Raw genomic sequence first — 27,413 nt, forward strand, 5'->3', positions numbered from 1 at the left:
ATCTATAGTCACCGAAAGCGCAAAATCTTATATGATGCGTATTTCTGACAGTTAGCTGTTTTGTTTCAAGTCTAAATGGCGACAGTGAATGACGTTACTTACTGTTGTAACGACGACAGGGAGCTTACCGCCAAAGGATCACACGTGGCTAGTATACTGGCCCCAAGTTCTCGATAGTTCTTAAGAGTAAACAAGCTTAGTAGCTTAATTTTTTATTAAGCCGTTTTTTTATTCAATCTTTATTTTACTAAATCAAAATCAGTTTATCGTGAATATCATAAAGATGATTTTGCTTTTACGTTTACAAATAATCTTATGATGTTTTGAGAAATTGGGGTCAGGCCCTCAGTTACCGGTGTCCAGGCGTGAAAGACGACATATATGCATCACCTATTCTTGCTTCTCTCATAACGAGCTAACCTCTGAAGGTTTACGTGTTGCTAACAGTCGGCTGTTCCATTCCAGGTATCCAGCTAGCAGTGTTCAGGGACGAGAAGGGCAATGTTCACGCTGTGGATGCCTACTGTCCCCACATGGGCGCAAATCTGGGGGTCGGGGGCCGCGTCTCCGGGGACTGTATTGAGTGCCCCTTCCACGGGTGGAAGTTCCGAGGGGATGATGGCAAATGTACACACATACCCTACAGTGATAAAGGTAGGTGGATTTTATATAAACTGGAATGGTTTTCCATGTAAATGTTTATCCCAGAACGGATGTTGTACCTGGTACTTGTTCTCTAGTATTTGACCACCCCTTCTCAAAGACGACCGGCACTGACTTCAAATAGGTCACTTTCAACTAGTTATTTAACAGTTTCAGAAAGAGATCAAATATGTTTCCTTGTTAGGATTCTCAGAAAACGATGGAAATTGATACGCTATTCATTGCCTGTTCTAATATTGTAAAGAGCACACGAGGTAAAGTAAGTAATAAGTGGATATTGGAGGAAAATTGCTATTCACATCTTTGTATGGTATTTTAAAAATGACGGCGATCTACTGTTGAAAGAAAACCCGACGCCCCTAAATGTTCTGCTGATTTTTGTATGTCTTGGATAGATGGACAAACAGTATAACGGTCAAAGGTTCAAGGAGTCAAACGTTTTAAACATTACGGTGACATAACCCTATGTAAAATTATTCCAATTGTGTTCGGCCTAAAATACCAATAATTAAGTATGGCTTTGCCATTGTAAAAACTATTGACACAAGGTTCAAATACTAGTACAGTACATGTGCGAAGTTATACAACCCTCTCTCTCTAGCAGTGGGTATAATATAATACGTGTCACAGCGTGTTTTCCCAGTTTAGCTTACAGACGATTTGGTTTAAGTATTATGATTATAAATGGTGTATTGATTAAGAATAGGATAGACAACGAGCTGTGGTATCCATGCAATAACCACGCGAACGAAGTTAATAATTTTATTATATACGTCATGTAAGCTGAATCAGTGTCTCCCGTTGTATGACCAGATGATACTGTTTACCCCTGATCAATCTCACACCTTAAACTATTTTCCGCGGATGTCGTATAAACAGACTACGAATCTTTACTTCAAATCCACACACCGCAAAGCCTTATTAGCACACGGGGACATGGCTCTGCATGACAGAAGGTCGCAGCTGAAGCTTATTCTTATTGATCAAATTGAGAAGGAAATAGTGTATGGAAAACATGCTAAAAAGCGATTATAAGGCAGATTCCTGCTAGGAAAGTCGGATCTGTCAGCTAACACTTTCTGAGCGATTTGACTTAAAACGTCTTTAAAACCGTAGGCCCTTGTAATCACAGTTATGAATCCACTTGAGCACATGCGACTTAAATGATAGGTTCCGTAAAAGTTCACTGAAACATAATTGAAACATTGCACGGTGTATGTCTGAATACCTAGCTTTCTATGCGTCTGTATATCGGGGGTAATTGATTGTGTACCGGGTATCTAGGCATCTGTGTACCGTGGGTCTAGGCGTCTGTGTACCGTGGGTCTAAGCATCTGTGTACCGTGGGTCTAAGCATCTGTGTACCGTGGGTCTAAGCATCTGTGTACCGTGGGTCTAAGCATCTGTGTACCGTGGGTCTAAGCATCTGTGTACCGTGGGTCTAGGCGTCTGTGTACCGTGGGTCTAGGCATCTGTGTACCGTGGGTCTAGGTGATTGTGTACCGGGTATCTAGGCATCTGTGTACCGTGGGTCTAGGTGACTGTGTACCGTGGGTCTAGATATCTGTGTACCGTGGGTCTAGGCATCTGTGTACCGTGGGTCTAGGCATCTGTGTACCGTGGGTCTAGGCATCTGTGTACCGTGGGTCTAGGCATCTGTGTACCGGGTATCTAGGCATCTGTGTACCGTGGGTCTAGGTGACTGTGTACCGTGGGTCTAGATATCTGTGTACCGTGGGTCTAGGCATCTGTGTACCGTGGGTCTAAGCATCTGTGTACCGTGGGTCTAGGTGACTGTGTACCGTGGGTCTAGGTGACTGTGTACCGTGGGTCTAGATATCTGTGTACCGTGGGTCTAGGCATCTGTGTACCGTGGGTCTAGGCATCTGTGTACCGTGGGTCTAGGTGACTGTGTACCGTGGGTCTAGGTGACTGTGTACCGTGGGTCTAGGCATCTGCGTACCGTGGGTCTAGGCGTCTGTGTACCGTGGGTCTAGGTGACTGTGTACCGTGGGTCTAGGTGACTGTGTACCGTGGGTCTAGGCATCTGTGTAACGTGGGTCTAGGTGACTGTGTACCGTGGGTCTAGGTGACTGTGTACCGTGGGTCTAGGCATCTGTGTACCGTGGGTCTAGGTGACTGTGTACCGTGGGTCTAGGTGACTGTGTACCGTGGGTCTAGGCATCTGTGTACCGTGGGTCTAGGCATCTGTGTACCGTGGGTCTAGGTATCTGTGTACCGTGAGTCTAGGTGACTGTGTACCGTGGGTCTGGGCGTCTGTGTACCGGGGGTCTAGGCGTCTGTTTACCGGGGGTCTAGGCGTCTGTGTCTCGGGGGTCTAGGCGTCTGTGTACCGTGGGTCAAGGTGACTGTGTATCGGGCGTTTTGGAGTCCGTGTACCGGGGGTCTAGGCGTCTGTGTACCGGGTGTCTAGGTGACTGTGTACCGGGGGCCTAGGCGTCTATGTACCGGGGGTCTAGGCGTCTGTGTACCGGGTGTCTAGGCGTTTGTTTACCGGGGGTCTAGGCGTCTGTGTACCGGGGGTCTTGGCGTCTGTGTACCGGGTGTCTAGGTGGCTGTGTACCGGGGTTCTAGCTGACTGTGTACCGTGGGTCTAGGCGTCTGTGTACCGGGGGTCTAGGCGTCTATGTACCGGGGGTCTAGGCGTCTATGTACCGGGTGTCTAGGCGTCTGTGTACCGGGGTTCCAGGCGTCTGTGCTGTGTACCGGGGGTCTAGGCGACTGTGTACCGGGTGTCTAAATGACTGTGTACCGTGGGTCTAGGTGACTGTATACCGTGTGTCTAGGCATCTGTGTACCGTGGGTCTAGGCGTCTGTGTACCGGGGGTCTAGGCGTCTGTGCTGTGTACCGGGGGTATAGGCGTCTGTGTACCAGGGGTCTAGGTGACTGTGTACCGGGGGTCCACACGTCTGTGTACCGGGGGTCTAGGCCTCTATGTACCGGGTGTCTAGGCGTCTCTGTACCGGGGGTCCAGGCGTCTGTGTACCGGGGTAAAGGCGTCTGTGTACCGGGTGTCTAGGCGTCTGTGTACCGGGGTTCTAGGCGTGTGTGTACTGTGGGTCAAGTGACTGTGTATCGGGGGTCTTGGCGTCTGTGCTGTGTACCGGGGTATAGGCGTCTGTGTACTGGGGGTCTAGGTGACTGTGTACCGGGGACCTAGGCGACTGTGTGCTGGGGGCCTAGGCGTCTATGTACCGGGGGTCTAGGCGTCTGTGTACCGGGGGTCTTGGCGACTAAGTACCGGGGTGACTGTGTACCGGGGTGACTGTGTACCGTCTGTGTATCAGGGTTTATGCGGTTCAATCGTGTACCACGATCGTCTTCAATCATTCCGTTACGTTTCATTGTTCTTGATTGAGTTTCGATATTTATTCGTTATTAAAAAGTTTTGCTATTTTCTTATTGTACTGAATATGTTCTATATTTCAGTACCGGAAGTGGCTAATATCAAGTCGTACACGACCATGGAGTTGAACGGTTGGGTGTATATGTGGTTCCATGCCGAGGGGGCGGAGCCTACGTGGACGCCAATGGAGCTAGAGGAGATCACGTCTGGCGAGTGGCAGTACAAGGGCCGCACCGAACACTACATCAACTCACACATAGAGGTAGAGGCTTCACAGGGATACATATGAAACATATGAAAAATGTTTTATATTCGTAATATCCATCTATATAATATCATAATATTCGTTTGATGTTCGTGTACATCATATCATCGATGTGCGTATATATGCTTTGTATTCATCTGTATATATGTTAATCTCTTCACTTATGGAGGAATCAAAAGTATCTATCTTTCTTTCTTTATATTTGTACAATAGTTAGATACCATATATAGCACGATAACAAGCCTATTTAAGATATTGGGCCGATTGTTCAGAACTTTGTTAAAGTTAACAACGTTGTTAACTTTAAAATCGTTTCTGCAGTGCTAATTGGATGGATGTACATGCGGTCTGCATTATTGCTATACGGTTTGAAACAACGGTCTCAGCTGTACTTGATGTATGCAAATGTATGAGCAAACCATATAATAGTTCACAATGTTAAGTTAACAAAGGTGCCTTTAATATCGTTGTTAACTTTAACAACGTGCTGAACAATCTGCACGTTATGTCGACAAGTAAGGCCTGTACATGGTTGGTCTCATTTTGAGTCCACACAAAAGACCATTGTCTCAGTGTATTTTGCTCTCTCGCAGGAGATCCCGGAGAACGGCGCGGACGTGTTCCATCTGATCCAGGTCCATCAGCCGTTTATCGCTGCAGGCTACGACTTGACGCAGATGTGGAGCAAGTACTTCAACTGGGGCAAGCACAACTGGACCGCCTCCTGGTCCCAGATGCCCAAGCCAGAGGAACATATAGGGGAGATCAAGCTCACCCATGACCTGTCCCTATTTGGTATCAGCCTACCCTTTGTGAAGCTGAACGTTCATGCTTTCCAGGTAAGTGGTTGGTTCCAGGTATTGTTTTGTAAGGCGTTTAGCGGTCAAAACGCTATACTTGTGAAAAAATATTCTGTTCAGACATTTTAGAAGCGCACAATAATCGAAAAACACCATAAAATTATATATAGGCTAAAATATTTTCTGTCTGTACACAAATCTTTTTTTTTTGGTACTTTTTCCTTATTTTTAATTTCAGGACCATTTTTTAGTTCACTTTTTTGTATAATTTAACAATTTCTTGTTTTGAATGCTTGGCAGAACTCATATTACAGTGGTTTCATACAAAGAGGAGTGGTATTTTGTTGAACAGAGAATTCCCAGGTGATTGGATTATTTTCCTGGAAGATGTGGAAACTCGATTTCAATGAAAGTTATCGGCGAGACTATGTCACTCTTAGTATTTACTTCGAAATTTCGCCCACTATTGGATAATCCTCATGATTGAAATGATACTTCGTGTATAGTTACAATAATAAGGTTTATGGCACTGGCATCATTTTTTTAAAAAATCAAAAAAACATCTTATAATTCCTTACTTAAAATTATAATACCGAATATGTAAAAAAATATTTTTTAGTAAGGAATTATAAGATTTTTTTTTGATTTTTTTAAAAAATGATTAAGTTTGAAAATCCGGTGCCAGTGGTTTATGGGTGCAGTAAAATGGTACCAGTATTGTGATACTATCACGAACAATCAAAGGGTCAATACTCTTGCGCAACTTACAAACAATATCAAACAAAGTTACTTCCCTTTTAAAATTATTTACGTCGGATAATATATACGCTGCATTACTTGAAAAACTAATTCAGTGAACATATATTTAAAATACAACAAGAACCTGAAAGGTATAACATTGTAAAATGTTATAACAAAGTTTGCTCAATGACTTCTAAATTAAAACATACTATCAGGGGTGTAGCTAGGGCCTAAAAAACTTGTAGACCCGATGATTCCGAATATGTGAGTTTGGGGACTTTTTATATGCACATTACACACTCTCAATTATACCTGCAATGATTACAATATAACCAAGTAATAGGCTCTACACGTAGTTTGAATAAACACCAAACTTGCCAGGGTTGAAATAAAACAATCTTTTGTTCAAAGTGTTTGGATAGCTTTAAGTTGCATTTTTTTGGTTATTTAACTTTTTATCATTTTTCAAAAAGTTGTAGGCCAAGGCCTACAAGGCCAATATATAGCTACGCCACTGATTATGAAGTGTTCCAGAATGATTTACAAAAAAGAACATTCATACAGTTTCACGATTCAATTGCTTTAGAGAATGATCACGTTGTAATAAAGTGGTACTTTCGATAAAAGGTTAAACATTTCAAAAGACATGTTTTCCCTCTTCGAAATTCAGATTTAAGAAATGTAAATATCACCATTCATTTTAAGCACTTGAATGAGATTGATATCGGGAAATTCAGGGCCCATCCATGACATTTAATTACTTCTAGTATGATGTTTACATCTCCTGCCAGCATGTAAGATGAAAATAAACGTATGCTTTGGTTTTGTTTAACTCCAATTTAAAAGCGGTAATGAATTAAATAAATCTTATCAATATTTCATTAAACTCTGTGAGCACATAATGCGTCCAAAGATTAAAACATGAGCGCAGCGGAGCGAACACCACCGTCTCAAGATTAAAACCTCAGCGCAGCGGAGCGAACGCCAATGTCCTTACATTGAAACATGAGCGCAGCGGAGCGAACACCACCGTCCCAAAATTGAAACCTCAGCGCAGCGGGGCGAACACCAATGTCCTTACATTGAAACATGAGCGCAGCGGAGCGAACACCATCGTCCCAAGATTGAAACCTCAGCGCAGCGGAGCGAACGCATTGTCCTTACATTGAAACATCAGCGCGTCCAAAGAATGAAACATGAGCGCAGTGGAGGGAACACCAACGTCCCAAGATTGAAACATGAGGGCAGTGGAGCGAACACCAACGTCCCAAGATTGAAACATGAGGGCAGTGGAGCGAACACCAACGTCCCAAGATTGAAAAATTGGCGCAGTGGAGCGAACATAACATCCTAAGATTGAAGCATGGGCGCAACCGAGCGACACACACGTTCCAAGATTGAAACATGAGCGCAGCGGAGCGAACACGAACGTCCCAACATTGAAACACGGGCGCAGCGGAGCGACACACACGTCCCAAGATTGAAACATGAGCGCAGCGGAGCGAACACCAACGTCCCAACATTGAAACACGGGCGCAGCGGAGCGAACACCGACGTCCCAACATTGAAACATGAGCGCAGCGGAGCGAACACCACCGTCCCAAGATTGAAACATGAGCGCAGCGGAGCGAACACCACCGTCTCAAGATTGAAACCTCAGCGCAGCGGAGCGAACGCCAATGTCCTTACATTGAAACACGGGCGCAGCGGAGCGAACACCGACGTCCCAACATTGAAACATGAGCGCAGTGGAGCGAACACCAACGCCCCAAAATTGAAACATAAGCGCAGTGGAGCGAACACCAACATCCTAAGATTGAAGCACGGGCGCAACCGAGCGACACACACGTTCCAAGATTGAAACATGAGCGCAGCGGAGCGAACACCAACGTCCTAACATTGAAACACGGGCGCAGCGGAGCGAACACCGACGTCCCAACATTGAAACATGAGCGCAGCGGAGCGAACACCAACCTCCCAAGATTGAAACATGAGCGCAGCGGAGCGAACGCCGTCCTCCCAATATTGAAACATGGGCGCAGCGGAGCTAACGCCATCGTCCCAACATTGATACATGAGCGCAGCGGAGCGAACACGAACGTTCCAACATTGAAACACGGGCGCAGCGGAGCGAACGCCATCGTCCCAACATTGAAACATGAGCGCAGCGGAGATAACGCCATCTCCCCAACATTGAAACATGAGCGCAGCGGAGCGAACGCCAACGTCCCAAGATTGAATCATGGGCGCATCGGAGCTAATGCCATCGTCCCAACATTGAAACACGAGCGCACCCTCACTGCCAAGGTTGAAACATGAGCGCAGGTGAGATAACGCCATCTCCCCAACATTGAACCATGAGCGCAGCGGAGCGAACGCCATCGTCCCAACATTGAAACATGAGCGCAGCGGAGCGAACATCATCGTCCCAACATTGAAACATGAGCGCAGCGGAGCTAACGCCATCGTTCCAACATTGAAACATGAGCGCAGCGGAGCTAATGCCATCGTCCCAACATTGAAACACGAGCGCACCCTCACTGCCAAGGTTGAACATGAGCGCAGCTGAGATAACGCCATCTCCCCAACATTGAACCATGAGCGCAGCGGAGCGAACGCCATCGTCCCAACATTGATTCATGAGCGCAGCGGAGCGAACGCCATCGTCCCAACATGGAAACATGAGCGCAGCGGAGCGAACATCATCGTCCCAACATTGAAACATGAGCGCAGCGGAGCTAACGCCATCGTCCCAACATTGAAACATGAGCGCAGCGGAGCGAACGCCATCGTCCCAACATTGAAACATTAGCGCACGGTAACGTCCAAATATCGAAACATGGGTGCAGCGGTACATGCCAACTTCTTTATATTGACTCAAGTTTGTTTGCAGGCGGGGCGTATTCACTGTATGAACCATGTTTATCTTGATATCACAGAAAATAAACATATCAATCAAATAATAAAATCGTTTTTCAGATCGGGCCGGCGATAGTGTACCTGAAGTTTGAAAGCTTCTTCGGGCGGGGTGTGTTTATCCAGTCACTGACGCCCACGGAGCCCTTGGTTCAGAAACTCGTCCACAACATCTACATCCACTGGTCTGTGCCAAACTTCATTGCCAAGTTCTTCATGTACGGTGAATGTGTGCAGGTACGTAGATAAGCTAGGTTTGGGTTCGGTTAAACTGTATTTGTTTAAGGTGCTCCTATCCTCATTGGGAAGATTGGACACCCATCTAAGATGAAAATCTTAGCATAACGCTGCCCAACTTCTTTACCAAGTTCTTCATGTACGGCGAGTGTGTGTAAGGACACTTTCAAACCAAATTTTCTGGATCATGATGGTTGTAATTTTGTTTTAAGTGCGCATGCAGTCCCATACAAGGTTGTGTTATTGTCACATTTTGATGAACACTTGGTTTTGTTGCCTCGAGACTAGACCTGCTTGTCTTTTTTTGAAAAAAAAGAAGTTTCTCGCGAGCTGTTCGTACAGTTATCGTCTGTCAACACATGTAAATGTATTACAAGTACTCCAGCTAGAATGATTACATCAAACCAAAAAATGGTGTACCAATTTTGAAAGTGTTTACTCTGTTGTCGTGAACAAATTAATTCCCCTATCGGAATGGTATCATGTTGAATGGGCGTAGCCGATCTATCGCAACCGTGTGGACATATTACAGGGTGTGTATACCACGTGATAAATTGCGTCATAAATGCTACGTCGGAAGGCAATATTTTGCTTCGAATGAAGACTTGAAACAAAGATAGCTTTACTAGTTCTTCACCATTTTAAATGAAGCATAGCGCAGTCTACGCAGCTCACAGAGCCCGCCTTCGGTCTTTTACCAGAGTTTGATTGAGAGTTTAGTTTCTTAAAATTCGACTAACGTTTTCGCCAAACCGCCGCCCGATGGAGCACTATCAAAACATTATATTGGAACAATGTCGAAGAGTTTGAAGAAACTAATCACCTAATCAAACTCCGGTAACAAAACGGAGGCGGTGTAACGCCGCATAGCAGCATCGCCGCATAAACGTGTTGTTTTTTTCCGTTTATGCGGTGATTTTCAACGCATAAACAGGGCGACCACGTTTATGCGACGACGCTCAATTCATAAAGCAGAACTTGCTTATATGGGGCGCAACTGTGCCAATTTGCCACATAAAGAGAATTAACTAAACCATTTATTATAAAGCTAAAAAATAGAGTTCTAAAATTTCAACAAAAACGATGGTGATGACGTTGATGATGAATGATGATGATGATGATGATGATGATGATGATGATGATGATGATGATGATGATGATGATGATGATGATGATGATAATTATGATGATGATAGTTGTGGGGATGATGATGGTGGTGGTGGTTGTGATTGTGGTGATGATGATGTTGTTGATTATGATGATGATTAAGATTAGGGCGTAGAATAAAACTGTCATTTTGAAGAAAATAAAAAGGGAAAAATAGGTAGGAAATTGGTCAAATTTAAAGTAATATTTTAAAGTTGAACCAAAATTGAAAGTTGAAAATAATTTATTACTCCCCTTGGAGTGTTTACATCTACGTTTTCTTGATTACCGGTACAAATGACAAGTGCATAAAAACACAATCAATGAAATAAGACGTCCATGATGACCCTATATCAGGCATCTGAGTCGTCTTGTTCAAGTGCCCAAAACTAATGTTGTGTTGACATTTTTGGAAACAATATCATTTTCAAAAGTGTTCCTTTCGTTGCCCTGGTAACCGGAGATATACGCTGATGACCTAGACGTGAAATTTCACAATCGCACAATTACCAGTGGTTCTTGACATTGAAATATTTCTTAGCTCATCTGAGCACAAAGAGCACATGTGGAGCTGTGAGGATTGTTGGATTTCTGCTGTTTGCCCGTCGTTAACAATTGACTCTTCTAGAAACGTTAGAAATGGCGTTGAAAGTGCGCATTTTCAAGGGTACATGCCCGTCAGTCTGACAAAAAGGCGAGAATATATGTTACGTCATAAGGTGATTCAATTTTATGATTATCCCAAATGACGGTGTTGTGTGTTGTCGTAACATATATTCCCGCCATTAGTCGGACCAAACCTCATTTCAAACGTTTTCGCAGAAAGATCAATTGGTTTGGTTTACATTTAAACCGATCTTACTAAATCTTTGTCAGAATTTACGTCTCAAAAAGTCTAGTTCAAAGCTTGGTTAAATGGACACAAAAAACTAAGTCCGATCTTGATGAAACTTTATCAACCACTATTGTACTAGTATGCATTTTAATTGGTTTTCTATGCGGCGAAAGTGTGCCTTTTTGCCACATAAGAAAGTTCTGTTTATGCGTTGAAAATGCGATGCTGTCATGCGGCGTTACAAGGCGGTGCTCTTTAATCGCATAGACATTTAGAACGGTGTAGAAAAAGAAAAGTTATCCTTGTTTTAAGTCTTCATTTTAAGCAAAATGTTTCCATCCGGCGTAGCATATATGACGTAATTTATCACATGGTATTAATTCACACACTGAATTACAACGCTATTCACTTTCGCTTTTACCGTACGCTATTTATTTGACAGTGTACAGCTAAAGCACTCGTTAATAATCTCAATTACTCGGGTTTTGTGTGGCGTTAATATTACAGAGTTGTAACTGAATGTCGAGCCTTTGCATCACACTGGATCATGCCGCAACTATTGTGGTGTAAAAGTGTGTCATCTTAATTTCTTTATCATTCCCCCTCTTCCAGGTGGAGCGAGACATCATGATCTGGAACAATAAGACGTACGCAGCCAAACCAGTATTCGCCAAATCCAAGGAGGACAGTCTTATTGCCCGACACCGTCGCTGGTACTCCATGTTCTACTCCAAAAACTCCCCAAGACTCACGTTCCAGAAGAACGACATGGACTGGTGATCTGAGAAATTATCCCGTTCTGAAAACCAGTTTGTTTGTTGCTGTTTTGTCGCGAAAACAGATGACAATTATGGACATAGTAAATGTGTGTTAGGTACCTCGGGTTTATTTGTAGGCGTCTTAACTGCTGTAGACTTGACTGGTTTTCTTTTAGTCTAAATATAGCATTGTGAAGAATACCATTAAATCAATAATTATTTAGGTTTACTTAAATTCGCACAATCATGCTTCATTTCATGGCGTTCTATTGTTGGTGCAAATGATTCTTTTTTCTTTGAATGTATGTTAAAAGCCGGCTCGAGTCTCTCGTAACAGCTTAAGTCACATGATAAAGCTTTACTAACCAAGACTAAGTTAGAAATCTAACCTACTGAAAAAGCTACTTAAGTTTCTCACACAAATAACCATCTAAGATTTGGGGCCCTGTCTGACTGTTGGGTATTGTCGTGTAAAACTGTATTTAATATAATATATTTATGCTTATATGAAATGCGATTTTGATAATCACATTGTTTATAATGTATCTATTTATACTCGAACACTTGTGCAAGAGGCTGTATACGTTTTATTCTTGTTAATAACCTTGAAAAATACCAGAGGACATTTATTTCCGTATTGATCACGAATCATGAATGGAAATAGTATGTTGCTTTAAGTGTTAATCGCCATTGTAAATTATTTCCATTGTATTTATTTTAGTCTTGAACGATCCATCTATCTATAACAAAACGATTTTAGTGTGTAAAGGACGTTTATTGTAAATGAGTGACAATCACAGCTTCGTTCATATTTCATTATATTGCACGACTTGTGTGTTAGTATTTGTTATGTTTCTTTGTTGTTGTTTTTTCATAATGCATCTTATATGAGGTACCCTTTTTTAAACAGTATTTCGGAAGGGAAGAAGTTTGCTAGTTAGTACCAAAACTCATGGTATACCGTTGCTTCTTGTTGAGGGTGTAGAATTAAATAGTATTATAATGGATGTATTGAATATTTATTTACATATACATGGTGCCTCTAACATGGTGCCTATGACATGGGTCTATGCCATGGTGCCTATGACATGGGTCTATGCCATGGTGCCTATGACATAGCGCCTATGACATGGTGCCTATAACAAGGTACCTATGACATGGCGAGTATGCCATGTTGCCTATGACATGGTGCTTATGACATGGTGCCTATAAAAAGGTGCCTATGACATGGCGCCTATGACATGGTGCCTATGACAAAGTGCCTATGACATAGTGCCTATGACCTGGTGCCTATGACATAGCGCCTATGACATCGTGCCTATAACCTGGTGCCTATGACATAGCGCCTATGACATGGCGCCTATGACATCGTGCCTATAACCTGGTGCCTATGACATAGCGCCTATGACATCGTGCCTATGACATGGTGCCTATGACATGGGGCCTATGACATAGCGCCTATGACATCGTGCCTATAACCTGGTGCCTATGACATAGCGCCTATGACATGGCGCCTATGACATCGTGCCTATAACCTGGTGCCTATGACATAGCGCCTATGACATAGCGCCTATGACATCGTGCCTATAACCTGGTGCCTATGACATGGTGCCTATGACATGGTGCCTATGACATAGCGCCTATGACATCGTGCCTATAACCTGGTGCCTATGACATAGCGCCTATGACATGGCGCCTATGACATCGTGCCTATAACCTGGTGCCTATGACATAGCGCCTATGACATCGTGCCTATAACCTGGTGCCTATGACATAGCGCCTATGACATGGCGCCTATGACATCGTGCCTATAACCTGGTGCCTATGACATGGGGCCTATGACATGGCGCCTATAACAGAGAGCCTATGACATGGTGCCTTTGTTCAATATTTGCTCCAAAAGCTTTATGTGATAACATGGCGTTCACTTCTAGGGAGGAGATAACTATGAACATGTCACCAGCCATGATCTAACTGTAAACATGTCACCAGCCGTAATCTAACTGCAATCATGCCAACAGCCGTGATTTAACTGTAAACATGTCACCAGCCGTGATCTAACTGCAATCATGCCAACAGCCGTGATCTAACTGTAAACATGTCACCAGCCATGATCTAACTGTACACATGACATCAGCCGTGATCTAACTGTAAACATGTCACCAGCCGTGATCTAACTGCAATCATGCCAACAGCCGTGATCTAACTAGTAACTGTAGACATGTCACCAGCCATGATCTAACTGTAAATATGTCACCAGTCGTGATATAACTGTAATCATGCCAACAGCCGTGATATAACTGTAATCATGCCAACAGCCGTGATCTTACTGTAATCATGCCAACAGCCGTGATCTAACTGTAAACATGTCACGAGCCGTGCTCTAATTATAAACATGTCACAAGGCTTGATCTTACTGTAAACATGTCACCAGCCGTGATCTAATTGTAAACTGTATTAGTTGCCATCTGAATATCTAAACCTAAACATGTCACTTGCTGTGATTTTACGTATCGTGCGCTTTCTTCCAGCTTTTAATAACAATATGAAAGATTTCTCCTAGGGGGTATTTCCAGGGGGTATTTCAAGGGGGTATTTCTAACCTTTAGATACGCGGTATTCAAAGGCTTTTTCGAAATTTGGCCGTACGCACACTAACACACCTGCAACACAAGACTCGGCAAGATAATGTTGACGCGTTCGATAAGCAAGGTGTTGGGCGCATTAATTCCTATTTTTTATAATAATGCAAATAATATTTTATACAATCATGTATATACTTAAGTATAATTTATGATTTATTGAGTTTTGAACAAATGCTATTCGTATGTCGAGATTTTTGTTTGATATTTTGTTATTGTGTTTATATATAATTAAGATAGATTTTAGTCATAATTATGTTTTGCTATTATGGTGGTCATGTTTATTTTAGACACCATTTATACGTTTTTCTTTGTACACTTACATGACCATTGTTTTAGCGATGTAAGGCATATTCATTTTGTATACAATGCCTTATCAATGCACCAGTGAACTATTCACATTCTATGACGAACACCATTGTACATTGACCATTATCATTCGGCTGTCAACTTTGAAATGGCAGATATAAACTTTTGTAACTAGGAGATTTAGAATTCAAAAGTAGGTCACCACTATCTGAAACTATAGTTGAAACAATCTTTTATTTTGGTCAATTATTGTTAGGACAATTTTATTTTACTTTACTTTGAAGAACATACAAAGGGGTTCTTACAATGGCGCTAGACTTGTATTAGAAATTAATTTATTAAGTTTAATTATTGTTTTTAATGGCTATATGTAATGGCCAATAGTTATTAATATGCATTTAGCAAACTCAATGGGCCTGGAATTGCGCAGAGACTCTTTCAATTAATTTGGTAAATGAGAACTAAAAACCATTTCACCAGCTTGGTGTTTGACATTATATTTTGTCAACTGGTCCAGGTTCTTTTTCATCTGATTAAACTCGGTAATGCATGCCTAAGACTTACCCAAATAAATGTTCGTCAGATTTGAAAAATGCTGCCATCCCATTATCCCAAAATATAATTTCAAATACTTAGAAATGAACCGATGCTATGCCTACTCCCCTGTTTCCAAATTGAGTAGTAGTTAATGCATGTATCCGTCTAATTGCATCAGAGTAGTTTTCTAACATTATATACTTTTATAAATACTTTTTGAAAACCGTTTGTCATTTTGTTCTTAGTAAATGTATATATCATGTTTTCCCAAAATGAACAACTAAAAATAAAATCATGAACAATGAAGACGATTGCTTGTGGTTATATTTCATAGTCGGAACACTGCCGCTATTGGACTTGCAGGAGACTGTGATTATATCTGTCTGAACACTTCGAGATACAATCAAGTCTGGTACCAATTCAAACTTCACATTAACGATGCCGTTCCACTTGGTAAAAATATCGACAGCGTTAAGGACCGCTAAAGGATATGGACAACCACACCAGGGCTTTATAAAAAAAACTTTAATAATAACAGTTTAATTATATACAATGTACATCAGTACAAACAGAAGACAATTAGACTTTGTTGCTATGACATTCGTGTATGAAATGTCAAAACGTGACGCCGATTCAGACGTTTCCAAAACGAGCAGATGTAATCACAACCTTACCGCACACAATATGAGATACGCAGTGAACTTAGGCAACTAGTCGCAGGGATTACAAAAGGTGTTATCTTGATAAGAAAGAGGAAGACTTAAACATGGAGACAGTGTAGTTAGGTACTGGGTCATGAACTGTAAGTATATGTAAGTATAGCCATATATATGAGTACTTTCCTTCTCCAGCCAGGTGTTGGTTTGATTTTAAGTGCATTGATGAGGACATATTTCAAAGCTATTTAGTACAAACAAAATCAGTATTGCCAAAATATAACATATTCAATATAACATACGTGAATGAATGCTTTAAAAACTCATTTCAACAAACACTACGCAAATGTTTCAAAATAACCCAAGTCTCGATTACCATGAACGGTACAAACAAGCGCATACATACTATATTGTGTAACCATCAGTATTCCCTTATACTGTACAAACAGACGCATACAAACAGACACATACATACTATATTGTGTAGCCATCAGTATTTCCTTATACTGTACAAACAGACACATACAAACAGACACATACATACTATATTGTGTAGCCATCAGTATTTCCTTATACTATACAAACAGACACATACACACAGACACATACATACTATATTGTGTAGCCATCAGTATTTCCTTATACTGTACACACAGACACATATATACTATATTGTGTAACCGTCAGTATTTCCTTATACTGTACAAACAGACACATACATACTATATTGTGTAGCCATCAGTATTTCCTTATACTGTACACACAGACACATACATACTATATTGTGTAACCGTCAGTATTTCCTTATACTGTACAAACAGACACATACATACTATATTGTGTAGCCATCAGTATTTCCTTATACTGTACACACAGACACATATATACTATATTGTGTAACCGTCAGTATTTCCTTATACTGTACAAACAGACGCATACAAACAGACACTTACATACTATATTGTGTAACCGTCAGTATTTCCTTATACTGTACAAACAGACACATACATACTATATTGTGTAACCATTAGTATTTCCTTATACTGTACACACAGACACATACATACTATATTGTGTAACCATTAGTATTTCCTTATACTGTACACACAGACACATACATACTATATTGTGTAACCGTCAGCATTCCCTTATACTGTACACACAGACACATACATACTATATTGTGTAGCCATCAGTATTTCCTTATACTGTACACACAGACACATACATACTATATTGTGTAACCGTCAGTAGTTCCTTATACTGTACAAACAGACATATACATACTCTTTTAATTAATGACCGTGTATAATTAAAATATTTTTGCAGTGACTTAAAGTTTATGTTGTTTATATTGTTTAATATAGTAATTATGTTTTCTAAATGTTTTTTTCAAATGAACATTCTCCATATTGCTTTGACATCGTTCCAGATTTTGATTGTTGACCACTGTATTGTTAAATTGTATGTAATAATTATTTGTATACTTTGTGTATGACGAGATGCATGAGCATAAGTCTAAATAAAATTCTGTTCTGTTCTGTTCTGTTCTGTTCTATATTGTGTAACCGTCAGTATTTCCTTATACTGTACAAACAGACACATACATACTATATTGTGTAGCCATCAGTATTTCCTTATACTGTACACACAGACACATATATACTATATTGTGTAACCGTCAGTATTTCCTTATACTGTACAAACAGACGCATACAAACAGACACTTACATACTATATTGTGTAACCGTCAGTATTTCCTTATACTGTACAAACAGACACATACATACTATATTGTGTAGCCATCAGTATTTCCTTATACTGTACACACAGACACATATATACTATATTGTGTAACCGTCAGTATTTCCTTATACTGTACAAACAGACGCATACAAACAGACACTTACATACTATATTGTGTAACCGTCAGTATTTCCTTATACTGTACAAACAGACACATACATACTATATTGTGTAACCATTAGTATTTCCTTATACTGTACACACAGACACATACATACTATATTGTGTAACCATTAGTATTTCCTTATACTGTACACACAGACACATACATACTATATTGTGTAACCGTCAGTATTTCCTTATACTGTACACACAAACACATACATACTATATTGTGTAGCCATCAGTATTTCCTTATACTGTACACACAGACACATACATACTATATTGTGTAGCCATCAGTATTTCCTTATACTGTACACACAGACACATACATACTATATTGTGTAGCCATCAGTATTTCATTATACTGTACAAACAGACACATACATACTATATTGTGTAACCGTCAGTATTTCCTTATACTGTACAAACAGACACATACACACAGACACATACATACTATATTGTGTAGCCATCAGTATTTCCTTATACTGTACACATAGACACATACAAACTATATTGTGTAACCGTCAGTATTTCCTTATATTGTACAAACAGACACATACATACTATATTGTGTAACCATTAGTATTTCCTTATACTGTACAAACAGACACATACATACTATATTGTGTAGCCATCAGTATTTCCTTATACTGTACACACAGACACATACATACTATATTGTGTAGCCATCAGTATTTCCTTATACTGTACACACAGACACATACATACTATATTGTGTAGCCATCAGCATTCCCTTATACTGTACACACAGACACATACATACTATATTGTGTAGCCATCAGTATTTCCTTATACTGTACACACAGACACATACATACTATATTGTGTAACCGTCAGTAGTTCCTTATACTGTACAAACAGACACATACATACTATATTGTGTAGCCATCAGTATTTCCTTATACAGTACAAACAGACATATACATACTATAGTGTGTAGCCATCAGCATTCCCTTATACAGTACAAACATACAAATACATACTATAGTGTGTAGCCATCAGCATTCCCTTATACAGTACACACAGACACATACATACTATAGTGTGTAGCCATCAGCATTCCCTTATACAGTACACACAGACACATACATACTATATTGTGTAGCCATCAGCATTCCCTTATACAGTACACACAGACACATATATACTATATTGTGTAGCCATCAGCATTCCCTTATACAGTACACACAGACACATATATACTATATTGTGTAGCCATCAGTATTTCCTTATACAGTACACACAGACACATACATACTATAGTGTGTAGGCATCAGCATTCCCTTATACAGTACACACAGACACATACATACTATAGTGTGTAGCCATCAGCATTCCCTTATACAGTACACACAGACACATATATACTATATTGTGTAGCCATCAGTATTTCCTTATACTGTACACACAGACACATACATACTATATTGTGTAGCCATCAGTATTTCCTTATACTGTACACACAGACACATACATACTATATTGTGTAACCGTCAGTATTTCCTTATACTGTACACACAGACACATACATACTATAGTGTGTAGCCATCAGCATTCCCTTATACAGTACACACAGACACATACATACTATAGTGTGTAGCCATCAGCATTCCCTTATACAGTACACACAGACACATACATACTATATTGTGTAGCCATCAGCATTCCCTTATACAGTACAAACAGACACATACAAACATACACATACATACTATATTGTGTAGCCATCAGCATTCCCTTATACAGTACAAACAGACACATACAAACATACACATACATACTATATTGTGTAGCCATCAGGTTTTCCTTATACAGTACAAACAGACACATACAAACATACACATACATCCTATATTGTGTAGCCATCAGTATTTCCTTATACAGTACAAACAGACACATACAAACATACACATACATACTATATTGTGTAGCCATCAGCATTCCCTTATACAGTACACATAGACACATACATACAGACGCATACATACTATATTGTGTAGCCATCAGCATTCCCTTATACAGTACACACATACACACACATTCATACTATATTGTGTAGCCATCAGCATTCCCTTATACACTACACACAGACACATACATACAGACGCATACATACTATATTGTGTAGCCATCAGCATTCCCTTATACAGTACACACAGACACATACATACAGATACATACATACTATATCGTGTAGCCATCAGTATTCCCTTATACACTACACACAGACACATACATACAGACGCATACATACTATATTGTGTAGCCATCAGCATTCCCTTATACACTACACACAGACACATACATACAGACACATACATACTATATTGTGTAGCCAACAGTCACATGATGCACACACCACAGGCACAGACTGATCATAAACATTCTATTGTTAAAAATATTATGTCCCAGTTTATTCCTTAGATCTGAATTCCAATCTGTCAAACGCAGACGAAGAACTGCCAAGTGCAAGTGATGACGTCATCGATGAAGCAATTGGGGATGTTCGTGACGTCGATGTGTCCATACATACGACGTGTTTCCTCGGTAACGGAAGAAGCGGAAGTTGCATGATCATCTGTCGGGACGTCTGCAGGAAACTCACCCGCTGTTGTCGTCGCCATTTTGCCCTTCTGTTTGAGAACCAGACCTAAAACGAAGATCAGCTTGAAATATATTTCCTCAATTCAATTAATAACAGAAATGGGTGCACCCAGTTAAAAAAAAATATATAGAAAAACAAGCTCTTGAAAACAATGGACGAGCTCATGTTCATGTTAAAGTTTACTTATGGCAAAATGTAAAAAAATACAGATATTTAGAGTAGGGACTATTTTCTTAGATTTCTTTTATACATACCAATTATCAACCAGTTGTTATAATAACCAAAATTCACTGCCCTACTTCGACCATCCCCTTATTTTTTTTTATTTCAAACTCACACATATATGTGTAATTATACAAACAGTATGAATATGTGTTGTAATACATACAGAACAAATATGTGTAGTTATGCATATAATACACATATGTGTAATTATACCCAAAGTATAGGTGTGTAGTTATAAATACATATATGTGTAGTTTAACATAAAGTACAGGAATGTGTTGTTATACAAACAGATATGTGTAGTTATACATAAAAATATGTGTAGTTATATATATACAAATATGCATAGTTATACATACAAATATGAGTAGTTATTGATACAAGTATGTGTAGTTATAAATACAGTTTAAAAATAATTACACTCAGTTAATGATTTTTAAATATATTTTTTCAACAGTTTGATTTGTAAAGGCAATGACGTTGGAAATGGTTCCTTATTTAGACAATAAATGGAACAGCACTAAGACAACACTTCAAAATAGCTTGCTGATATATATAACCACTCTCTTATCGCCGACCACACCACAAAATAGGTTAGAATGAACTTGAAATAAAAAGTTCAGTTAAATATAAAATAAGTGACAGTATGTATATATATCCTAGTTTTGAAGTGTTAAAGAAACAAACAAAAACTTCGCTGCATAAGGGACCGATTTAAAAATGGCCATTCATTAAGTACAATATATGAGTGACGTCTGTACATCAGATGGCAGCTATATTCTTACAAGAATACCAGTTTAATGTAATTAATTGTATGTTAGTTAGTCAATACGTTCAGAATTACTAAAAACACTCACTTGAACCCTTGCCTCGGAAAGGCTAGTTTTGGCGGCAAGGTCTTCGCGCGTACACACTCCTGGATAGTGGCTCTTGGAGAATTCTCGTTCTAGAACGTCAAGTTGTTCCTGGGAGAATGTGGTGCGGTTTCGGCGGAGTTTCGTCTGCACGCGACTGTCGTCTGATGGCAACAAGCCATAACTCTCATCTTTGTCGTCAACTGTTGAACATATATTGCCCTTTTTACATAACGAAGAAAAACAAAATAAATATGCGTTCCATGCTTAAAATTAAAATTAAGCATGCATTATATTATACGCAAAACAAGTGAATATCTAAAAAAAGGTCTTTAAAATGTTGAATCAACTAAAGATTGCACAACAAAACCAACAAAATGATCAGAAAGAAAATTGGTAATATTCGTTGTCCCTCATAATTACCGGATATATCCTCATTTGGATCTACTTCGGAGGAGGTATTCAATTTATTTTCTTCCATCACACCGGAAGAACCAGGTGAACCCAATGCGCATGTGTAGTCAAGTGGTGATGCAAGGTTCCACATTGGCGAATACATATGAAGCAGCGACCTCGATGCGATCTTCGTGTACTCTAGGGCTACTCGTTCAGCCGCCCTGTTACGCAATATCCGGTTTATAGAGCTGACACTTGGCACATTGTGAGTACTGCACACTCCTGGAATGACAATGGTTAAAATGGAGAACAACATTACAAATTAACATTAATGTGTTGTTCCTTTACCATACACAACCTTAACGTAACCTTGACTGATCAGATTTTGTTTAATATGCAAAGTCAGTTTTTGATCTCATATCTATACAGTAACCTACCGTATGGGAGGAGTCTGTATCTGACATCATATCTATACAGTAACCTACCGTATAGGAGGAGCCTGTCTCTGACCTCATATCCATACAGTAACCTACCGTATGGGAGGAGCCTGTCTCTGACCTCATATCTATACAGTAACCTACCGTATAGGAGGAGCCTGTCTCTGACCTCATATCTATACAGTAACCTACCGTATGGGAGGAGCCTGTCTCTGACCTCATATCTATACAGTAACCTACCGTATGGGAGGAGCCTGTCTCTGACCTCATATCTATACAGTAACCTACCGTATGGGAGGAGCCTGTCTCTGACATCATATCTATACAGTAACCTACCGTATAGGAGGAGCCTGTCTCTGACCTCATATCTATACAGTAACCTACCGTATGGGAGGAGCCTGTCTCTGACCTCATATCTATACAGTAACCTACCGTATGGGAGGAGCCTGTCTCTGGCCTCATATCTATACAGTAACCTACCGTATGGGAGGAGTCTGTCTCTGACCTCATATCCATACAGTAACGTAGCGTCTGTCAGAAGTCTGTCTCTGACCTCATATCCATACAGTAACGTAGCGTCTGTCAGAAGTCTGTCTCTGACCTCATATCCATACAGTAACGTAGCGTCTGTCAGAAGTCTGTCTCTGACCTCATATCTATACAGTAACCTAGCGTCTGGTCTGTCTCTGATCTCATATCCATACAGTAACCTAGCGTCTGTCAGAAGTCTGTCTCTGACCTCATATCTATACAGTAACCTAGCGTCTGGTCTGTCTCTGATCTCATATCCATACAGTAACCTAGCGTCTGTCAGAAGTCTGTCTCTGGCCTCATATCCATACAGTAACGTAGCGTCTGGTCTGTCTCTGATCTCATATCCATACAGTAACCTAGCGTCTGTCAGAAGTCTGTCTCTGGCCTCATATCCATACAGTAACCTAGCGTCTGGTCTGTCTCTGATCTCATATCCATACAGTAACCTAGCGTCTGTCAGAAGTCTGTCTCTGGCCTCATATCCATACAGTAACCTAGCGTCTGGTCTGTCTCTGATCTCATATCCATACAGTAACCTAGCGTCTGTCAGAAGTCTGTCTCTGGCCTCATATCCATACAGTAACCTACCGTCTGCGAGGAGTCTGTCTCTGATCTCATATCAATACAGTAACCTACCGTCTGCTAGGAGTCTGTCTCTGATCTCATATCCGTACAGTAACCTAACGTCTGCGAGGAGTCTGTCTCTGATCTCATATCCACACAGTAACCTACTTCTGTGACGAAATTGTCTCTGATCTCATATCCACACAGTAAATTACTTCTGTGACGAAATTGTCTCTGATCTCATATCCACACAGTAACCTACTTTTGTGAGGAAATTGTCTCTGATCTCATATCTACACAGTAACCAACTTTTGTGACGAAATTGTCTCTGATCTCATATCTACACAGTAACCTACTTTTGTGAGGAAGTTGTCTCTGATCTCATATCTACACAGTAACCTACTTTTGTGAGGAAGTTGTCTCTGATCTCATATCTACACAGTAACCTACTTTTGTGAGGAAGTTGTCTCTGATCTCATATCTACACAGTAACCTACTTTTGTGAGGAAGTTGTCTCTGATCTCATATCTACACAGTAACCTACTTTTGTGACGAAATTGTCTCTGATCTCATATCTACACAGTAACCTACTTTTGTGAGGAAGTTGTCTCTGATCTCATATCCACACAGTAACCTACTTTTGTGAGGAAGTTGTCTCTGATCTCATATCCACACAGTAACCTACTTTTGTGAGGAAGTTGTCTCTGATCTCATATCTACACAGTAACCTACTTTTGTGAGGAAGTTGTCTCTGATCTCATATCTACACAGTAACCTACTTTTGTGACGAAATTGTCTCTGATCTCATATCTACACAGTAACCTACCGTCTGTGAGGAGAGTGTCTCTGATCTCATATCTACACAGTAACCTACCGTCTGTGAGGAGAGTGTCTCTGATCTCATATCTACACAGTAACCTACCGTCTGTGAGGAGAGTGTCTCTGATCTCCCAGGCAAAGATGGTTGGATTATCCCGCTTGTACCCCTCTATCTTCTCCACCACCTCGGGCGTAGCCACCTTCGGCTTGCTTCCACCAACAGCGCTCCGCCTCAACTGCATTAAAGGCTCGTAGTAGCGACCTGAAGGGGATGTTACACTTATTTTCATATTTCCTTTTCTATTTTTGTGAAATTATTGAGAATGTCTATAATTGTTCCCACTGAAAGTGACTCGCTCATGTTTTTGGACCAAAACTTAGTTTTCCCCACACTTATTTTATCATTGTTTTACTCTATATCGAAATTGCAGAAAAAATACAGTTATAGCATAATAAAAAGTATTTTGGTTTTAGTGGGGTTAGCGCACGTCAAGAAAAAACAACAAAAAAAACGGTCAGTCCACACGGCCACCGGGACTTTAACTAAGATGGATATGTTGACCTGTAACATCACGTGATAATGTCAATCAACCAATCACGCAACACCACAGCCGTTATAAAGTTTCAATCGCGTCATAAACGCTAATGAAAATTGTGGTCTTCAAAGACGAAATTTGAGCAAATATCAACATTTGCTGAAGGGTTCCAGATTTGGTAGTTTTGTTTTAACACTTCTTATGATTTGCCACACTTTATTTCGTGATTTAAAAATGTATTTTACAAACCATGAGCAAAACCCTCTGTGGGTCGCAAATTTAGGCTTGTTCTTTACAAAAGTGGTCCGTCCCTGTTGTATTAAAAGTCCGTTGTTAAAGAACAAGTTAATAACTTACGATAAATAGTTTGTACGCTCAACGTCAAATAAACTAAGACACGGCATAACACATATACATGTAAGTAGACAGGGGCGGGTCCAGAAGTTAGATTGGGGGTGTACATGGTGGGCCAACTTATGGCAATCCACCCGGAACCGAATACAACTAATTAAGGGGAACCTCCCTGAAGGTATTATTTAAGTCTTACTGGAGCATGTAAATATACCTGATTTTAACAGTGTTGGTTTATCCCCCCATGGTCAATACACTCAATTCGGGGAGTTGAATTCGTGTCTCCATTCCGTAAGGTCTATGCCATACACAATTGATTTGCGTATCACCAGCGTTATATTTTCATAGATTAGAATTAATTTATTTAACAATGATTGTGAATAATGTTCTATTGACTAAGGCTTTGTCAGTTTCGCTAGCCCGGTGATGCGCGATAATGTGTAGTTCCTGGAGAAAATGCACTTTTCCGGCTTGGTTGATCCGATGCAGGTTTAGTTGAATTGTACTGTTAAAACAATCTTATAAGACGAAGACTCAACGGAATAGAGTCACGAAAGAGGCCTGCCGGCATGAGTGTTCACGCAAACGTCCATTATATTCTTATTATCTCTGGAATGGAAAAGATGCTCACTCCGACTCACCAACAGAATATATAAGTTTACAACACTAGTTCGATCAGTTTTTCGTTAAAATATGTAGAATCGAACTTGCTAAATTAAGAATCTTGACTCGTCCACAACTGGAACGCATTCGTCAACAAATCGCTCACTGGACTGGACGGCCAGCTACGGACGCGGTGATTCGGTTATTTGTACTGAAGCGATATATTGTTGTACGGACACTGACGCGGATATGGATGCAGATGCGCATTTGTGGAATAGCGGCCTTAGGATTCACTTTAAATGCCAAATACCATGGCGGGTGCACGCTTATTTAATGAATGTCTGTGTGTTTATCAATCACATTCTATAGGTTGCTATAACATACATTTTGCAGTTTGAACGAATTACTCTTGTGTAGATAAAACTACATACCCATAATTCCATCTACAAAAGAACCAGTTCCCGGCATCAGTGACGTAAACGGGTGACTTGACGTCAGTTGTGACGTCGGTACCGCCATTCGTGAAACGTCCTGATACAGTGACGTCAATCTACTGTAGTCGGTAAAACTCTGCATAGCTGTTTTGGATAGAAATAAAACTCTATGTAAAGATACTTTTGAAATATGTACAATACCATATTTAAGTAAGAAAATCGCAATATTAAGAATAATGAAAATCAAAGAGAAAAAAATAATGATGAGCATCAACTTAAGTGAGCCTCTTATTCAAAAATCAATACATACACATTGTAACAAACATCAGTTTCGACAGATAAACCTTAAACTTCTTACTAAATAATGCATTTATGGAAAATATTAATTACTGATAACAAGATTGTAACCGTGTATTCAATAACAGAAATTGCAAAAATATTAATTGATTGGTGAGTGCTAAAAGATTTACTTTGGTCTCATAAGTTAGAAATACCGTGTTTTATGCTCATTTCTTTCAAATTAAACTCGGTATCCTTCATGAAAACCATTGTTTTCCACTTTTATTCATCCTTTTTGAAATATTAAAACAAAATTATTAATTGTGGCAAATCTTATTTGGGAGTAAGAGTGCATCTTCAAAAATCATCATTAGATAAACAAATTAATCAAATGAATAAATGAAACAAATTAATAAATCAGTTTACTATGAAAGACAAAACAAATAATTGAATAAATTAATACATGAAACAACATTAAAAACAAAACAATAACAAAGTGATTAAATTAAAATGAAGTACCTGTTTGTCTGCCGATCTCCGGTGAAATATGGCATCGGTATCATTACAGTGTATTTATACACGTGTAAAGGAAACTGGGTTACTAAATGTGTACTGTGGGCAAGTTTAATGTTGCTTTGAAGATGCATCGCCTTTTAAGGTACCGCCAATCAATAAGGCACCGTTAGCCATAGCGCACCTGGGCTGGGATGTGTATTGAGTTAATTAAGGCATTATCTTGTTCATTTAGAATCAGATAACACTGGGTTGACAAATATCATCATGTAATTGAAATTCTATAGCTGTCAGATTGGTATCCCTGGCTTTCTTGAAAATATGTTTGTTCCGTTTTTTTCTGCATGAACTGGATGTTATCTTTCTTGTAATTACTGCGACAATACCAACAGATTTAAAACTATTATTTCAAGATTTTCTTCGTAATAATGTGGTGATTTAAACGGCTTGAAGTA

General features: G+C 40.0%; 2 protein-coding genes across 2 annotated transcripts in view; one reads left to right on the forward strand and one right to left on the reverse strand.

The window, feature by feature from the left end:
• LOC128223078 (cholesterol 7-desaturase nvd-like) overlaps positions 1-15,523 on the forward strand; it is a 25,725-nt gene extending 10,202 nt beyond the window's left edge. The window contains exons 2-6 of the mRNA XM_052932313.1: positions 466-654; positions 4,115-4,293; positions 4,890-5,135; positions 8,817-8,990; positions 11,584-15,523. Coding sequence (XP_052788273.1) covers positions 466-654; positions 4,115-4,293; positions 4,890-5,135; positions 8,817-8,990; positions 11,584-11,751 — 956 coding nt within the window. The 3' untranslated portion in view covers positions 11,752-15,523. The remainder of the gene's footprint in view (positions 1-465; positions 655-4,114; positions 4,294-4,889; positions 5,136-8,816; positions 8,991-11,583) is intronic.
• A 4,256-nt stretch (positions 15,524-19,779) lies between these two features.
• On the reverse strand, positions 19,780-27,049 carry LOC128222864 (paired box protein Pax-6-like). Its single transcript, XM_052932018.1, has 6 exons — positions 26,965-27,049; positions 26,164-26,310; positions 24,346-24,504; positions 21,916-22,170; positions 21,496-21,695; positions 19,780-20,458 (listed from the first exon to the last, which is right to left on the reverse strand). Exons 2-6 carry the CDS (start codon positions 26,306-26,308, stop codon positions 20,222-20,224), a joined length of 996 nt encoding a protein of 331 aa, XP_052787978.1. The 5' UTR covers positions 26,309-26,310; positions 26,965-27,049; the 3' UTR covers positions 19,780-20,221.
• Positions 27,050-27,413: the final 364 nt, after the last annotated feature.

This window comes from Mya arenaria, chromosome 17 (assembly GCF_026914265.1).
Source record: "Mya arenaria isolate MELC-2E11 chromosome 17, ASM2691426v1".
NCBI classification, from domain to species: domain Eukaryota; kingdom Metazoa; phylum Mollusca; class Bivalvia; order Myida; family Myidae; genus Mya; species Mya arenaria.

Coding starts and splice junctions, on each gene's coding strand:
- LOC128222864 (XM_052932018.1), bottom strand. CDS start 26,308: ATGCAGAGTTTTACCGACTACAGTAGATTGACGTCACTGTATCAGGAC. Junction 22,171..24,345: donor AGACACTCTCCTCACAGACG/GTAGGTTACTGT, acceptor TTGTCATTCCAG/GAGTGTGCAGTACTCACAAT. Junction 20,459..21,495: donor TTTCCGAGGCAAGGGTTCAA/GTGAGTGTTTTT, acceptor TCTTCGTTTTAG/GTCTGGTTCTCAAACAGAAG.